Source organism: Manis javanica, chromosome 10 (assembly GCF_040802235.1).
Source record: "Manis javanica isolate MJ-LG chromosome 10, MJ_LKY, whole genome shotgun sequence".
NCBI classification, from domain to species: domain Eukaryota; kingdom Metazoa; phylum Chordata; class Mammalia; order Pholidota; family Manidae; genus Manis; species Manis javanica.
Genome location: NC_133165.1, coordinates 29,974,357 through 29,993,600, shown reverse-complemented (window position 1 = coordinate 29,993,600; position 19,244 = coordinate 29,974,357). Strand labels below are relative to the sequence as shown.

At 42.7% G+C, this 19,244-nt stretch overlaps 1 protein-coding gene across 4 annotated transcripts in view; it reads right to left on the bottom strand.

The window, feature by feature from the left end:
* ZNF394 (zinc finger protein 394) overlaps nucleotides 1-15,125 on the bottom strand; it is a 73,095-nt gene extending 57,970 nt beyond the window's left edge. For 2 of the 4 annotated variants that reach the window (XM_037017825.2, XM_037017824.2), the window contains exons 1-2: nucleotides 14,456-15,125; nucleotides 11,821-11,947 (exon numbers count right to left, since the gene is read on the bottom strand). In XM_037017825.2, the coding sequence (XP_036873720.1) occupies nucleotides 11,821-11,947; nucleotides 14,456-14,908 (580 nt within the window). In that variant the 5' untranslated portion in view covers nucleotides 14,909-15,125. Of the gene's footprint in view, nucleotides 1-1,261; nucleotides 2,327-11,820; nucleotides 11,948-14,455 lie in introns of those variants that run through there. The other 2 variants (XM_017643305.3, XM_073215057.1) reach the window with 2 other exon arrangements.
* Nucleotides 15,126-19,244: the final 4,119 nt, after the last annotated feature.

Sequence of the window (19,244 nt, the reverse complement as noted above, 5' to 3'; positions counted from 1 at the left end):
CCTAAGTTTTTACCCCAATATCCAGGAACATGCTTATGATTCCCTTGATTAAAAAAAAAAATTTGAATGCAATACTTGGAAAGGTAAGAGAGTGAGTCTCTGATCCTAGTGCTTAGTTGTGTGCCTACAGCTGAACCCAGCAGGGGAGTAAAGCCAGCCCCATATCCTTCCTTCACCAATCAATCACAAAGGTAGAGAGTGCTGGGAATAAGGCTGAAACCTCTTTCAGCCTGTGTGTCTTATGATGCATATGCACACACCACTGGCCCTCCCTCCCTGCTGTTTCTGGGTAATCTGGAGGCAGTGGGGACAAAGGCAGTCAGCGGTGGTGAAGGCAGGCTGGGAGCCCTTTGCTGAAGTAAAAGAAAACATGTTTGCTGCACAAGCAGTCAGATCACTGAAGTTCTGAAGCATGAACCACTATTTCTGCCTTTCTCCATGGGAACACAGGTTCCTACTTAACTCATAGGGTTGCCTGAAAGTCAAGAGGGAAGATGTACATGGATGCATTTTCTAAAGAGTATTGTATGTTGTCAGTGACTACTACTAAACAAGCACTTTGCAGTCCTCTTTTGGATCCTCCTCCCACCCTGAGGAAACACTCTGGAACATTCCCTTATGTCCCACACATTAGGAAGCCTTGACAGAAAACCATGTTTTAGACTATTTGCTATCACAGGGTCTCCAAACCCCCCAAATCTTAGTGAAAGGTTTAGTGATGACCTTTTTAAGAAACCAATGGTTATCAAATAAAGTACCCTTAATTTAATAAGACTTGAAAAGGATACAATGGCAGGAATTAGTGTATTTGGGTGGTATTTTTCTTTGCTTCTCTTGCTTTAAAAGAAATCAACCAGTTATAAAACTGAACTCTTAGACTCCTAGAATGGGAAATAAAGAGGCACTTCGCAAAATTGATTTTTTAAAAATAGTAAAAAAAACAGAATGCCTGTGAACTTTGTAAGGTGTTCTGGATTAAAATGCTCTTTGCCATCTAAGTGACTAAAATACAATTCTAAGTGACTAAGACACATTCTGAGGAGCTGGCCAGATTTGCTGGGAAGTCTCTCCTGCAGATGCACCTCATCCTTCAGAAGGGCTTCCAACTTACACGTTCTGCCTCCATTCCAATACTCTGCTGAAATATGTACTGTGACTCAGGTAAGACTCATGTGATGCCCAAGAATGTAGAATCCCCAACTGGCTGAAATATGCCAAAGGCCAAAGAATAGTAAAGAAAAAACAGCTCAGGCAAAACATGTCAAAATGATGAGACTTTATTTATTCCTATGGATTCTTTGGTGTCGGGTAAGGTGTGGACTCTGTCTAAAGCTTTCTCCACATTCATGACATTTATAAGGTTTTTCTCCAGTGTGAGTCCTCTGGTGGATAGTGAGGGTTACACTCTGACTGAAGCGTTTCCCACAGACAGAACATCCATAAGGCCTCTCCCCAGTGTGGATTCTCTGGTGTTTATAGAGATCAGAGCACCATTTGAAGCTCTTCTCACATTCTTCACATGTATAGCACTTCTCCCCTTTATGTATTCTCTGATGTCTAAAACGGTTAGAAATATGGCAGGTTTCCCCACATTTGTTACATATATAGTGTTTCTCTCCTATGTGGATTCTCTGGTGCCGATTGAGGTGTGAGCTCTGTCTGAAGCTGTCCCCACATTTGGGGCAGGTGTATGGCTTATCACCTGTATGTGTCCTCTGGTGTTTAATCAGAGCAGCACTCTGACTGAAGCTCTTCCCACATGCTTGGCACTCATAGGGCTTCTCCCCAGTGTGGGTTCTCTGGTGTTTACAAAGGTCAGAACGCTGTTTGAAACTCTTCTCACAGTTATTACATTTATAAGGCCTTTCTTCACGGAACCACCTCTGGGTCTCAAAAAGACCTGAACCATGGACATTTTCCTCATGGTCAACAAATTTGTGAGGTTTCGCCACTTGATGTTTTGCCATTTCTGAACTTTGAGTGCAACCATTCCCATTAATGGGCCTCTCTGCTATCTGGAAATGCCGACAAAGGTTGGAACCTCTGGCACGATCCTCAAGTTCATTATTTTTGGAGGTTCCCTCTTTTGTAGGACCATTCTTGGGATCTGAGATGCTGGTGAGTCCTTGCTCTTCAGGAGAATCTTCAAGTTTCAGCGGTGAGGCCTTTCCTGGCTGCTTCTCTACCCTGTCCTCACTGGCTTCACCATGCTCAGAAAATAGGGAAGCCTTCTTTTGGGGCCCCTCTTGTAGATGCCCCCATGGCTCTACTTCTAAAATTTCTTGCTTTGTAATGAACTCTTTGTTCTCAGTTCTGGTTTCCAAACCTGAAAAGTTAAAAAAAACCTGCTGACATTTCATCCCTGTGCAAGAGTGAAATAAGCAAGTGCTAGCAGAAAAACCACCCCCCAAAACCTTTATAATGTTCTCCTTCAGGTGTGCTCATATTTACCTATACAAACCCTATTTCTTTCCCTTTATACTTGTGCCTACACTCCCTTCTGCCCTCATATGCTGTATGAGTCATCATATGAGATGGCTATGAAAGGGATGTCAATAAAGGCAATATGGCCTTTGACCCATGAATGAAAGATGGTTTAACAAGAGAAGTTTAATGTGGCCTTTGACCCATGAATGAAAGATGGTTTAACAAGAGAAGTAATTGTGATGATTTGTACCAGCAGACATGTCAGGTGCCTCTGAAGGCAGAAGACAGGATGTGGGTGGGAGAGATCAATCAAGCTTTGACTGAAAGTCTTTAAAGGAACAGTCAAGCCCCTAGATTCCATCCCCCAATACAAAATTTTTGCAGTTTACTCAGGAAGGCTGAGCCAGATAAATTCCAGATTGGGGACATCAGGCACAGCTGAGAAGAGGCACAGGTACCACTTTCACATCAGGAGAATCACATGAGAGTGGGACACACTAACTTGCAGAACCTCAGCGCACTGTCTTCTGCTCAAGCCCCAAATTTAGCTCCAAAGCTTATATCCTCCAGCCAGAAAGGGCTGGCACTTTAAAGCAGGGATTTCACAGGCTTTTTTACCTAAATACATCCCCAGTACCTGGCCTATTGCAGACATTCAATAAAATATTTGTTGAATGAATCTGAATGGTAAAACTTACCAGCCCAGGCCAGAAGACCTGGGGACACTGGCATATGGGAACTCCTGTGTAATAGCACCTGATGAGCAACCTTATACTAAAGGTTACCAGTTCAAAAGTCCTACCCAAATACAGAGTTTCCAATCCAAATTGTTATGTTTGACTATTAAATACAAATGTAAAGTGAAAGGTTAACAACATTTCAAGACCTGTAACGTAAATGCTGGTGAAACATGCAATGCATGAAAAAAAAACTTACTAATCTATCATTAATACTCTGATAAATAAGAGAAGACATTGCATCCAGGAAGCAAGGAAGTTATAAGAAATATTTAAAGAAAAAGCTCTTGAAAATATTAATTAAAGCTGAAATAACTCAGCATTCAGAGTTGGAAAAATAAAGCTAACAAGATCTCCTAGAAAGAGAAACAAGTAGTAAGGAAATGGGAAGGTGAGGAAGAACATTACAGGATCAGTGCACAAGTTGCAACCTCCAAATGGACAAAATCCCAGAGAGAAAATGGGGGAAAAAAGATAAAAACTAGGTAAGTTAAAGAGTACTATAAAAAAAATGTCTCGCAACTCAAAGACGTGGGTGTGTCTGTACTACAAGGGCCAACCAACTTACTCAGAACAATTAATGGAAAAGGACCTCTGCACTAAGCCACACAAACTGTGAAATTTCATACTAGCAGGAAGAAAATATACAGAGCAAACATCATACACCAAGAATAAAATATCACAGGGGTATCAGATTTCTCAATAGTAACATGGCAAGCTAGATAGAAAATCCACTGTCTTCAAAATTCAAAGGGGAAAATAATTTCTAAAGGAGAATACAGCCATACTATGATTCTAATCTCAGAGAGGAATAAAGGCATTTTCAGACACGCAAACTTTCACAACATTTAGCTCCCAAGTGTATGTCCGGAAGATATTGGAAGTCATTTTCCATCAAATTGAGAGGGGAAACCAAGAAAGAAAATGGCATGGGACCCAGAGAAGAGAAAAGGAATTTCCAGGATGATACATGCTTGGAGAAGCATTTACAGTGGAGCAGAGGAAACCCAGGAGGATTTCTCCAAGGGCAAAATGAAACAGACAGCACAGTGGACATAATCTGAACACACTGAGAGGAATTTTACATTTCTAACAGAGTTTTTGGGTGAAATCAGTGCTCAGTAGTTAGAAAAGTAGGCACATGCCAAATAAGGCACTATTAATTCCAGGGAAACTAAATGCTGTAAAATAAAAGACATACAATCAAATAGATTATGTGGGTGAATGCAGGTGATATTTATATAGGCAGAATACTGAAATGTATTAAGGAACAGAATTACAGACTAATAAGTGCATGCATTTTGGGGGCAGAGAATCCTTCTCTTCCTCAGTAGGCAGTCAAGAGATAATAACTGAAACTGGAGGAGAAAACTGCAGAATATGCATCTTATTTGGAAATACGAAAATGAATACCAATGGAAAAAGTTAAAATTTTTAATTTATTCTGTGAGGAATCAGGATTGAGAATGGTCTGATATTTTCTAAGGAGACTGGAAAAACAAATTACAAGGTAAATGAAAAATTTGACTTAAAAATCTTTAATTCTATATAACTAAAGATGCCATGGTGAAAAAAGAAGCCATCTATATAACAAATAAAGTAATAGGATTACTGTAAAAAATAGGAACTGCTAGGATAAAGATGGTGGTGTGAGAGATGAGACAGAGGCTTCCTCATAAAATCGCATATAATACTAACATAGAATTAATACAACTAATCCTGAAAGAGCAACAGGAAAGAAGGCTGTGCCAGACGGCATACACCTGGAGAACAGAACAGACTTCACAGAACAAGGTAATGTAAAAAACCCGTGATCCAGTGGATGAAGCCCTTCCCTGACCCCAGCTCACTGGCAGGAGGAAGAGAAATGGAGCAGGGAGGGAGGGGAAGACTGGGACTGTGGAACATCTAGCTCTGGAGATCTGGTCTGGGAGCACAAACCTACATTGCATGGTGCTCTGGTGAACAGGGAGGTTGGAAAGCTAAGACAGGCAGAATAAATGGAGAGATTGAGACTCCAGCCACTTGTAGAAAACAGGGATCCATATCCGGCTGCTCTGGGACAAAAGAAAGGTGGGCAGTCTGAGAGACTTCCTAACAGTGAGAGGGCTGCTAAAGGGGCAAGGATTGCACAGAGCTTACTGCTCAGGAGAAAGGACAAGTAGACAAAATTGTCTGGTTGCACTCTGCTCAGCAGGTTGGGAACTTTCATGACCTTTAGGTGCTCCAGCCCCCTGGTTGGCTACACAGGTTCAAGTCTCCACACTGTGATATGCAGCCTGCTGAGCCTTCCTCTTGACCAGCCCACATGTGGACTGCAAACCGGCAAGCCCTGCCCTGGTGCCAGGCCAGCCAGAGGGAAGCCCCACCTATAGCAGCTACAAATGCAAAGCACAGAGGCTTATACCTGTGCGCTTGGCCCACTGGTTCTGGCAGGGGAGACAGGCATAGCAGCTGGGAAGCAGGAAACAGCTCTTTCCTCCCCCCAGGTGCCAACACTGCTCCCCTGCAACCCCTGGTATTGCTCCAGGGTCTGAGCAGCTCCAGAGAGTAGAGCTTCTGGGCACCAGAGGGCACCACATACAAATATGAAATGTCAAAGGAACCTGGTTCAAAGCAAAATCATGCATACACCAAGAGTCAAATGAAACCAATCTCATGAATCTTCCTGAAAGAATAAAAATCATAAACATGTTCATGGAGGTATAGAAAAATATGCAAGAACTCAGGAATGAATTCCATTCGGAGATCCAATCATTACAGAACACAGTATCAGAAGTGAAATAGACAATGGAAGGTTTTAAACATACAATGGATACGGTGGAGGAGACAATAAATAAAACAGAAATTAGAGGAGAGTAATACAAAGCTGCTGAGGTAGAGAGAAAAAAGGATCTAAAAGAAAGAATATTGAGAGAACTGTGTTACCAATCCAAACGGAACAATATTCATATTATGGGGGTACCAGAAGAAGAAGAAGAGAGAAAAAGGGATAGAAAGTGTCTTTGAGGAGGTAACTGCTGAAAACTTCCCCAATCTGGGGAAGGAGAGTCTCTCAGGTCATGGAGGTGCACAGATCTCCCAACACATGGGACCCAAGAAAGATAACACCAAGACATATAATAATTAAAATGGTAAAGATCAAGGATAAACCCAGGCTATTAAAATGCAGCCAGTGACAGAAATAAGATCACATACAAAGGAAAGCCTATCAGGCTATCATCAGACTTCTCAGCAGAAACCTTACAGGCCAGAAGGGAGTGGCATGATGTATTTAATGCAATGAAGCAGAAGGGCCTCGAACCAAGAATACTTTATCTGGCAAGATTATCATTTAAATTTGAAGGAGGAATTAAACAATTTCCAGATAAGCAAAAGCTGAGAGAATTTACCTCCCACAAACTATATAGTGTATTTTGGAGGGACTACTGTAGATGGAAGTGTTCCTAAGTTTTAATAGTAATAAAACCACAGTAAAGAAAGTAGAACAGTTAATTACTAAGCAAATGCAAAATTACATCAAATTCCCTCAAAGTCAGTCAAGAGATAGACAGAGTACAGAATATGATACCTAATATATAAAGAATGGAAGAGGAAGAAAATGGAGGAGAAAAAAGAACCTTTAGATTATGTTTGTAATAAAATACTAAGTGAATTAAATTTGGCTCTGAGATAGTAAGGCAATTACCATTGAACGTTTGGTAACCATGAATCTAAAGTCTGCAATGGCAGTAAGTACATACCTATTGATAATCACCCTAAATGTAAATGGTCTGTATGCACCAATCAAAAGACAGAGTCACTGAATGGATAAAAAAACAAGACCCACCTATATGCTGCCTACAAGAGACTCACTTCAAACCCAAAGATATACACAGACTAAAAGTGAAGGGATGGAAAAAGATATTTCATGCAATTAATAGGGAGGAAAAAGAAGGATTTGCAGTACTTCTACCAGACAAAATAGGCTTCAAACCAAAGAAAGTTACAAGAGCCAAAGAAGGATATTATGTAATGATAAAGGGGTTAATCTAACAAGATTTAATGAGTATAAATATGTATGCACCCAACACAGGAGCACCTACATATGTGAAACAAATACTAACAGAATTAAAAGGGGAAATAGAATGCAATGCATTCATTCTAGGACAATGAACTACAACACTCTACTCACTACAAATGACAAATCAACCAGACAGAAAATAAGTAAGGAGACAGAGGCACTGAACAACACACCAGAACAGATGGACCTAACAGACATCTACAGAACTCTAACAGAAAAGCAGCAGAATACACATTCTTCTCAAGTGCACATGGAACATTTTCAAGAATAGATCATATACTAGGCTACAAAAAGAGCCTTGGTAAATTAAAAAAGATTGCAATTGTATCAACCAGTTTCTCAGACCACAAAGGTATGAAACTAGAAATTACACAAAGAAAATGAAAAATCCCACAACATATGGAGGCTTCACAACATGCTCCTAAATAACCAATGGATCAATGACCAAATAGAAAGAGATTAAGCAATATATTGAGACAAATGACAACAATAATGTAACACTCCAAAATCTGTGGGACGCAGCAAAGGCTGTGCTAAGAGGGAAGTATATTGCAACACAGGCCTACCTCAGGAAAGAACAACAATCCCATATGAACAGTCCTGTACTCTGAAAACTACAAGACACTCATGAGAGAAATTAAAGAAGATACCAACAAATGGAAACACATCCCCAAGCTCACGTATAGGAAGAATTAATATTGTCAAAATGGCCATCCTGCCTAAAGCAATCTACAGATTCAATGGAATTCCTATCAAAACACCAACAGCATTCTTCAACAACCTACAGTGAATCGTTCTAAAATTCATGTGGAACCACAAAAGACCCAAATAGCCAAAGCAATCCTGAGAAGGAAGAATAAAGCTGGGAGGATTATGCTCCCCAACTTGAAGCTCCACTACAAACCCACAGTAATCAAGATAATTTGATAATGGCACAAGAAGAGAATAGACCAATGGTACAGACTAGAGAGTCCAGATATAAACCCAACCATATATGGTTGAATGTACGATATTATTGAATATATGATATTGGTCGAATATACGATAAAGGAGCTATGGACATACAATGGGGAAATGATAGCCTCTTCAACAGCTGCTGTTGGCAAAACTGGACAGCTACATGCAAGAGAATGAAACTGGATTACTGTTTAACCCCATACACAAAAGTAAACTCGAAATGGATCGAAGACCTGAATGTAAGTCATAAAACCATAAAACTCTCAGAAGACAACATAGGCAAAAATCTCCTGAATATAAACATGAGCAACTTCTTCCTGAACACATCTCCTCAAGCAAGGGAAACAAAATAAAAATTGAACAAGTGGGACTACATCGAACTAAAAAGCTCCTGTATGGCAAAGGATACTATCAACAGAACATAAAGGCATTCTACAGTACGGGAGAATATATTTGTAAATGACATGCGACAAAGGGTTAACAAAAAATAAAGAACTCACATGCCTCAACACCCAAAAAGCAAATAACCCAATTAAAAAATGGGCAGAGGATATGAAGAGACAATTCTCCAAAGAAATTCAGATTGCCAACAGGCACATGAAAAGATGCTCCACATCACTAATTATCAGGGAAATGCAAATTAAAACCACAATGAGATATCACCTCACACTAGTTAGGATGGCCAGCATGGAAGAGATTGAGAACAACAAATACTGGTGAGGATGCAGAGAAAGGGGAACCCTCCTACACCGCTGGTGGGAATGTAAGCTGGTTCAATCATGTGGAAAGCAGTATGGAGGGTCCTCAAAAAACTAAAAATAGAAATACCATTTCACCTGGCAATCCCCCTCCTAGGAATTTACCCAAAGAATACAAGTTCTCAGATTCAAAAGGACATATGCACCCCTATGTTTATTGCACTATTTACAATAGCCAAGATATGGAAGCAACCTAAGTGTCCATCAGTAGATGAATGGATAAAGATGTGGTACATATACACAATGGAATATTATTCAGCCATAAGAAAGTAACAAATCTTACCACTTGCAACAACATGGATGGGGCTGGAGGATATTACGCTCAGTGAAATAAGTCAGGCAGAGAAAGACAAGTGCCAAATGATTTCCCTCATTTGTGGAATACAATGAAGCAAAACTGAAGGAACAAAACAGCAGCAGACTCACAGACTCCAAGAAGGGACTAGCAGTTACCAAAGGGGAGGAATGTGGGAGGGAGGGAGAAGGGGATTCAGGGGTATTATGATTAGTACACATGGTGTAGGGAGGTCACGGGGAAGACAGTATAGCACAGAGAAGGCAAAGAGTGAATCTGTTGGCATCTTACTACACTGATGGACAGTGACTGTGATGGGATATGGGTGGGGACTTGATAATATGGGTGAATGTAGTAACCATATTGTTTTTCATGTGAACCATTCATAAGAGTGTATATCAATAATACCTTAATAAAAAAAATAAGGAACTACCACAAAGTAATTTAGAAAAAGGTAATGGAGGGGATAAGGGGAGTAGTGACATGAATAGACAATCCACAGGAGAGGGAACTAGAACACCCAAAAAAAAATTGCCTGAAAAACTGTTTGGCCCTGGAGAAATGAGGGAAATGCAAGTTAAAATAAGGCACCCACCATTCATGAATTACTCCAACTAGTACTTATTGAATAACTATTGTGTGCCAGGCACTATTCCAGGTGCTTGGGATAGATTAATGAACAAAACAGACAAAATCCCTCCATTTGTGGAGTTTACATTCTAGAAGACAGACAGTAAGTAAACAAAGTAAACTACACAGGATGAGAGAGGGTCATAGAAACTGTGGACCATGTCGGGTGAGGTAAGGGATCGGGCAACAGCGTGGGAAGTGAACTGCAGTGTTAAACATGCTTCTCAGGTCGGGCCTTACTGAAAAGTGAGATTTGAGCCATGACCTGAAACAAGTCAGGGAGTCTGCCTAGTGGAAATCTGGGGGGAAAATATTCCAGGCAGAGGGGTCAGTTAGAGCAAAGAGTATGAGACAGTGTGCCCACCATGTTCAAGGAGCAGCAAGGCCAGTGGAGTTGAAGAATGAGGGGAATAGGAGATGGATAGGCAAGGTAACACAGCCACAACATGGGTGTAAAGGTCAATGGCTTTTATCTATTGATGTAAGGATAAAATGAAATGAGGAGCTACTGCAGGTTCTGAGCAGGGGCATGACCAAAACCTAACATGTTAAAGGGAACACTTGTGTGACTGTGTTAAGGCATCATGCGATCAGCTTGACTCCAAATGTTGCAAAGGATGTGGAAGAAGAATCCTTACATTCTGCCGGTAGGAGTAGATTGGGTTCAGTCCTTTTGTACAGCAAGATAGTCAAATAGTCACAAACATATTCCCTCAGAAACTCCTACATATGATCACAGGGAGAAAGGTACAAAATTGTTCAGGTAATAAGAAATGATGAAAAATTTGAAGTGTTAATGTCTATTGGCAGGAGAATGGATAAATGACTTTTGGAACATTCACACAATGCAATCTATAGGTGTGAATGAACTACAGCTACATGTATCCACATGGCTAAATCTTGCAAATGGCGATGTTGAGAAAAAAGGCATTGCAAAGGAATCACAGTAGTATGATTTACGTGCCATTAGAACACATAATGCTATATATCTTTACATGTTTATGTACTTACATGTTTCGATACACATTTATACATAGAGTATGTGTATGTATGTAGCTAAGTGTAGATGTAGAAAGAATATAAAACAAATGGTTTCAACAGCATGGATGGAGCTAGAGGTTATTAAGCTCGGTGAAATAAGTCAGGCAGAGAAAGACAAATACCAAATCATTTCCCTCATTTGTGGAGTGTAACAATGAAACAAAACTTAAGGAACAAATTGCATCAGATTCAGAGACTCCAAGAAGGGATTAGCAGTTACTAAAGTGGAGTGGTGGGGGAGGGAGGGAGAAGGGGATTGTGGGGTATCATGATTAGTACATATGGTGTGTGGGGTCACAGGGAAGACAGTGCAGCACAGAGAAGACAAGTATGGACTCTGTGGAATCTTACTACACTGACAGACAGTGAGTGCGATGGGGTGTGGGGGGGGGACTTGATAATAAGAGTGAATGTAGTAACCAGATTGTTTCTCTTGTGAAACCTTCATAACAGTGTATATCAATGATACCTTAATAAGAAAATATGAACTCACTACTTGAAAACAAACAAACAAACAAATAAAACACAGACAGAGACTAATAATATAACCAGGATAGTGGTTACGCTGGAGAAGGAGCATGGGGAAGAGCTTTCAGAGAGGGTTGTCCAGGGCTTCACCTATAGCTATAAATTACTCTTTCTTTAAAAAAAAAGGAAAACAATACGGCCAAATATTAAAATGTGATAAACCTGGGTGATAAATACACAGGTGCCCGTTATGTTTTTCTGTATGTGTTTTATTAAAAATGAACCAAAATAAAAAGGACAACCTACTATTTCTGGGTGATAGGATAGCTTGGCTTACACAAGAGACCCTAGGGTCTCAAACTATGACTATGAATGGCAGACTGGCTGAAGCCAGCCCTTCGCACATCACACACCACTGGGAACAAGCACAACCCCCGCACTTACTCCGTGACACTGCGTTCCCACAGTCCTTTGGCACACTCTCCCTGCAGAAGTCCCTCTGAGCAGGGTCCAGACGCTCCCATTCCTCCCAGGTTAGAGACACGGCCACATCCTTGACTCCCACCAACCCCTGAAACAACATGGTACCTCCAGTTAGCACCTGCAGTCCCAGGACAGCATACCTGCTCATCTCAGGATGAGGCCAGACCCCAGACAGGAGTCCGCAAGCCCCAAGGAGAGAGCACTGAGAAACAATCACAATTCTCAATCATGAGTAAGAACCATGGCTGTTGAGTCTTTACCAGTGAGTCCTGTCTGGGGAGTTTCAAAGTGGCCAAAGATGGAGGCTGATGTTCTTTTGGAACCCTGAAAGCCTTATTGTGGACTGTCTACACTGATTTGGGGTCAGAGTAAAATGTTGTCATATCACTGTTATTTATCAAAATGGAAACCTGACAGGGATTAAAAATATAAAGTCCTGAGTTCAACACTGGCTCTGAGACAGTGTCCTCATGTTAGAAATAGAAATCTCTATCTTAATGAGATGAGGCCCCTTACTGCCAGCTGGGGCTCAGTAAAATTTCCTTTGCCTTCTCTTGACCATTGCACTATAATTATCCGACAAGACGAGCTTTTGAGATGTTTTATTTAAATGGATGTTGACCATTCACAGAAGGGGAATGTTAGGGAAGGTTCTAGTACTGGTGCAGGGAGTGGCTGTCTAGTTTCCATTGATGGGTCACAAATGGATTCCAAGGATCTCTCACTCAATGACAAAGAAGGGGAATGTATTTGTTAACTTTGTTATGTTTGGGGATATTGTGGGTAAAACTGTTAACATTTCCAGAATATCTCATCTGGCTTTAGTACATCTGCATATCAAGAGGCGTTCAGAGGTGGAAAGAAGCATGACTTTAGTATATTTGCATCTTTCCTCAGGGGTGGAGAGAAGTCATCTCCATATCAATAGGTAATTACCTGGGCAATGGAGGGCTTATCGGTACCTGAGAGGTGAGGGGGAGGGCCGGTTTTGCTGCTTGCTGGAGCAGGAGAGAGAGATGGGCTGGACTGCAATTTTGTAAGCAATAAATGCTTTTTAAACTTTATTTCTCCCTTTGACTGATTTCGGTTTTTAGAGGTATTTTGCCCCGGGATTTCCTCTCCCAGGACTAACAGATATTTTGTGTTTTGACATCTTTTAAAAAAACCTTTCTGGATGGGGAATGCACCCCCTGTCCGGGCTCTGCAATCCTTAGAGCAAAGGGCTCAGCAAGACTCAATAATCCAGAGCCACACCTCTTCAGTCGGCCCATACACCCCAGAAGGCAACATTTCTCTGCCTTAACCATCCATGGCCAGGCAATAGGCAAGTAGACACCATCACTATAATGTACAGCCACTGAAATGATTCAAACAAGCCAACCCTAAACTGTTCACCCTGCCCTGCCTTACCCTCCAAAACCCCACTACAGGCTCTGACCTAAACTTGCCCCCATCTCCTGTCATCTGCCTCCTGCCCACCTGGGTGTCTTTCCCATGAGGCTCTGTGTGCCTTCTGTCTTTGCACCTGAGACAAAAAATACATTTTGCTCTTTCCTGAGTACCTCCCGTCTCCTTGTAAAGGAAAACCACACTCCTGTGTGGCTCCTCTACTCTCAGTAAATCTGAGTACATCACTGTAACACTTCTTCACTTTTGACACCATATGAGTCTGTTTCCCCATGTCTGTGACACCGTATGGACAACCTAAAGTTTAGCTAAATTCTGACACTACCACCTGGAGATGGAATCAGATCCCACAGGTTAAGGGCTCAGTTCTACAAGACTGCCTACTTCCCAATTTCAGATGCCAGTCACAAGTCCATGTTGTCATCTGTGGATGTGCTTCTGCCTAAGTGTCTCTAGATCAGACGTTCCTGTGATCCCCTTTTTGGGAATTCGCTAAAACAGCTCTAGAATTCAGGCAAACAGCTTACTTACTACATTACTAGCCTATTATAAAAGGATATGTCAAGTACAGCCAGATGGAAGAGCTGCATAAGGTGGGGTCTGTCAAAGTCAGGAGCTCAGGTGCTTCTGTCCCCATGGAGTTGGGGTGCCTCACTCTCCTAACTCCTAAGGTGGATGTGTTTACCCATCTGTCTGAACACCAGACTATTGGGATTTCTATGTAGGCTTCATCATGTAGGCACGATCAATTATTAACTCCATTTCCATCTCCTCTCTGCTCTCTGGAGTACCATTATCAATTGCGGGACTACGGGGTCTCCAACCAACCCTTAGGAAGTAAAAACAGATCTTAATATTAAAAATAGCAGGAATCGCTGTTCTACATAAGCACTTAACGATATGGGGCCATTTTCCATCATCATATTTTTCTTTCTCAAAAGTCTTGCTAGACAAGAGGATGTCTTAACAATGGGTAAACAGTACTCCAGTGTTGGTTTTGTGCTGCGAGGTCTATAACTCAAGGATCACTTCCTGAAAGGATTTATCAGTTTCTCAAAGTAAAGAAACTTTCATGCACATCCTACAGTTTACACGAACTGTGATACAGAGGGAAAGGCGGTGTGAAACTTAGTGTCCTATACACCTCCATTCTCCACACTCCCATCACCAGAACAGTTTCTCTGCTCACCTGCGGGGACGTCCCACCAAGCGCTCTCTGAAGAGCGCTCACCGCGGCGGCAGCCTCCTCCCCACTGCCCGGGCAGTGTTTCCGCACCCAGGCCTGCAGCTCCTGGGGCAGGATGGTCAGGAATTGCTCCAGCACCAACAGGTCCAGGATCTGCTCCTTCGAGCGCACCTCAGGCCTCAGCCACCGACGACAAAGTTCCCTGAGCCGGCTGAGCGCCTCTTCCGGGCCAGCCACCTCCTGGTAACGGAACCGCCTAAAATGCTGTCGAGAAATTTCGGGATCCTGACTGTGTCTGGGCGGGTCCCACTCTCGACCTCCGAGTGAATCTTCCTCCACTTTCACTATCAAAAGTCCATCACGCTGGGGCGGCCCGGCGACCTTGGAGCTCGCAGCTATCATCCGGGCTCCGACTTCAGCATCACTGGCTGGACTTGCCGGCCAGGGCGAACTCATCTTTCCCCAGCACGTACTGACTTAGCCGGAGTTCTGCCTTCAGGTGAGTAGACAGCAGCCGAGCCTACAAAAAGCCGCGGAGTTCACTGAACCTCTCTAGAAGAGCGGCTCACAACCGTCTCGGCCAAAGAGGGCCCCACCCTGCTCGGCCCCTCCAAGACTCCTCCCACCCGCAGCTAGTCTACCGGGAACCGCTCCATCCCCGTGATAAAATACACAAACCACCAAGGCCGGAAGTGCGTCACCTCGCTGGGTGCCTACCTCTTCCAGGCATTTACGGGGTCACTCTAGGCGCCCCGGAGGAGTGAGCTGCATCTCGGTGGTTTGCCGTCCTCGCCCATTCCAGAGGTCCGCTGTGTTGGGTGGGTATCTTTCCTGGTAGAGCTTACAGCCCTTCAGCATACAAAACTAAAGGATTCTCTTTTACAACTTGAATGCCATTTTTTAACCCATTGTCCGTGAATAAAATTTTGTAAATTTTAAATTAACAGTGGTGGGTAAAATTGTAACATTTTCAGAATCTCTCGCCTGGCTTTAGTACATCTGCATATCAGTAGGCTTTCAGAGGAGGTGGAAAGAAAAATGGTTTTAGTACATTTGCACCATTCCTCAGGGGTGAAGAGAAGTTCCTATCAACAGTCCATCCACGTGGTATTCATTTTTAAAGACTGGCATTATCTTGTACACGTAAAGCCACACTACTTGATACTATATAGTAAGACATAGTCCCTGTCCTCAGTTGCACACAGCGATACAGATACAGAACAGTGTGGTAAATGGAATACTTCGGAGTGTAGCCTATTGTAAGTCTGGGGAGAGGAAATCATGGGGCAAAATGCCTCTAAAAATCAAAATCAGTCAAAGGGAGAAATAAAGTTTAAAATCTGTTTATTGCTTAGAAAACTGCAGTCCGGGCCATCACTCTCTCCTGCTCCAGCAGAAGCAAAACTGGCCCTCCCCCTCACCTCTCAGGTACAGATGAGCCTTCCGTTGCCCAGGTAACCACCCACTGATATGGAGATGACCTTCACCCCTGAGGAAAGATGCAAATGCACTAAAGCCATGCTTCTTTCCACCTATGAACGCCTGCTGATATGCAGATATACCAAAGCCAGGCGAGATATTCTGGAAATACTACAATTTTACCCAAAGGCCACCCCTCCAGAAATCTCGCCTTACAATGTTCTCGTTCCCCCTCTTCCAACAACTAATGACATACAATAGCAACAGCAATAAAATCTTGATAATCCTCAAGCCAGAGGATTCAGCCTACGCAGATTAAGTAAATGTACTTTACACCACAATCTCTCACTAAGCACAAAATATGTTTCTACAACTTGTTCACTCATTCCTAACAACCATGCTAGATTGCTAACAAAACTTTTACCAAACATTAGACAAAGTCAAGCCTCTCTATAAGCATTTTTTTTACAACAACACAATCATGATAATTCTCAAGCCAGAGGATTCAGCTAGGTTCAAAGTCCCATGCAGATTAAGTCCAAAGCATGTCCCTTCCAGCCATCACGCAGCAGCTGCAGCCAGGGGTCACATCCCCGACACAAGGACTGTAGAAGTGAATAATCGTGATTGTGGGGGGCCACAGGAGACCGGCTTCCAGGCCTTTTCCCCAAGGTGGCAGAAGAGCCAACCATCGCCAAGCCATGTGTTGAAATGTCCAGGGCCATGTCTATTTTACTCCTAATTGCTGCAACAATCCTTGCAACACATGTCCAATAAAGTGGGTACCTTGATTGTTCTCAGTCACTGGCGACTGGCCATAGGCTGCAAAGAGACGCTCTAGGCCCCTCTTGGTGGTTTGCTGATTTGCACAACGTACAGGGCACTCTTTCCAGGCTTGGCTGACTTCTTTAAAGGTGAAAGGCAAGCCACACTGATGGGCCCACATTGTCTTTTGCCCCACATGCAACAAACACTGATGTAGCCATTAGGCCACAGCAGAGGCAGGCTTTCCTTAAGCCAGCACACCTGGGCCAATGTGTCTGCTTCATCATTCCCCAGGGATGCCAAAGGCAAGTGGCCACTCATATGATATACGGTAGGTATCTGTGCCATACCACTCTGTGGCCTTTGGGTCCAGTCTCACACCCACCCCGTGCTGGGATAGTTAGTTATTACCTTGGTTGGAGCTATTCTGGCGATGGGTTCCGTAGCCAGCAAGGCGTGGTACATAGCAGCCAGTTGCTTATCCATGAGGGTGACCTGGACCTCTGCTCCTTTCCATAGTTGTGGCCAGGCTCTGGTCAGCAGCAGGAGCAGCAACAGTGGCAGAAGTAGTAGCCTTATGCTCAGGTGACGGGCCGAGGTTGGTGCAGTCAGCGGCAGTGGTGGCGCTGCCACAACCACATTAGTGTAGTCACATGCCCATTGGCACGAGCGCCACTTCTCCCCATCATTTCTTGGGGCAGCCCTCCCAATGGTCGCACCCATTATAACAGATTTTGGGTTCAGAGGAACCCTGCCAACTGCAATCAAGGGCCGTCTTTCTCCTCAGCTCTGGAAGAAGCGAGCCAGTAAGCCAGCCCCCTCCCCTTAACCTCATAGGTTCAGCCACGCCCTTGGTTGCCCATGTAATTACCCACTGATACAGAGATGAACTTCTCTCCACCCCTGAGGATATGCAAATGCACTAAAACCAGGCAAGATATACTGGAAATGTTACAATTTTACCCACAAAGGTGTTCACTGAACTTTTGTTACATGAATTAACATTATACGAATGAAAAAAAAAAAGACAATGGAACAATACCATTCACTTCTTTGGGAAAACAGTTCTTAACCATAAAATCGACCCAGCTTAATCATCCTTCAATAATTTAAGTTAAAAAATTTTTTTTCCCAGAAAAGACTAGGAGAATTTCTCATAAATCCTTTTAAACAAATTGGATGTACTCCTTTTTGGAAGAAACAACTAGAATCCACAATGAAGTGGTAGGTTGCAAGAAATGATGGGAGCAGACACAGAATTCCAAATAAGCATGGACTTTAAAAAGACTAATTCTGGTATTGAAAACAAAATACTGGAAATCAGTAACTTGTAAGATGTTGTGTTTGTTTTTGTTTTCTGTTTTTGGGTCTGTCTTAACAAACTGACACAAACTGGATGACCTAAAACAACAGAGGTTTCATCTCTCACAGTTCTGCAGGCTTGATACCCATAAATCAAGGAGTCAGCAGGCTTGGTTCCCCCTGGAGGTTCTGAGGAAAAACCCATTCCTTGCCCCTCTCCCAGCTTCTGGTAGCTGCTGGCGTTCCCTGGCATTCCTTGGCTTGCTACGGATTCATTCCAGTCTCTGCCTGCATCTCTACATGCCTGTCCTTCTGTTTCCATGTTTCAAATCCCCCTGTTCCTTTCTCTGCTAAGGATACCTGTCACAGGATGGAGGGCCCACCATAAACCCAGAATGATCACATCTCTAGATCCTTAATTACATCTCCAAAGACCCTTTTCCAAACGAGGTCATATCCCATGTCACAGGGGTTAAGACTTGGACATGATTTTGGGGGCCACTATTCAACCTACTACAGATGGTGAGAGAGTCATTGCAGTGCTAAGGTCCTTGCTTTGCCTGGGATTCATTTTCAACATTGTTAAAACAAACATGCATGCTGAAAATTGAGTAACAACTTTTAAACTATCTGAAATAGAGTTACTATTTAAAAGTTGGGAGAAAGAATAGGATAGTTCTATCAACTTAACAGAAGACAGAATAAAAAAAGGCAATCAAAGAAAAAGCAATGTACATATATAAAGTACAAAACAGTATAAATAAATAATACAAATATATCAATAATTACAGTAAATGAAAATAGACTAACTTGCCAATTGAATAGCAGACATAAGGTGATTATGTGCTATTAATACTATTTAGCCATATGCTATTTACAAGAGGCACACCTGAAAATATAAAGATTAAGAAAGGCAAAATATAAAGGGATGAGATAAAAACATTCCAGGCAGAGGAGCCAAGATGGCAGCATGAGTACGGCAACAGAAATCTCCTCTCAAAATCATATATATTTTTGAAAATACAACAAATACAACTATTCTTAAAAGAGAGACCAGAAGATATAGTACAACAGGAAGGCTACATCTACACCTGCGAGAACACAGCATCTCGCAAAGGGGGTAAGAAACAAGCCGTAGCATGGCGGGACCCGAGTGTGACCCCCACCCCAGCTCCCCAGCAGGAGAGGAGTCAGAGTGGGGAGGAAGTGGGAGCCAAGAAGGCTAAATACCCAGCCCTAGTCATCCGCACCAGGAGCACAGACACACAGTGCACAGTGTACTGAATATGAGGGAAATGCAACAGTA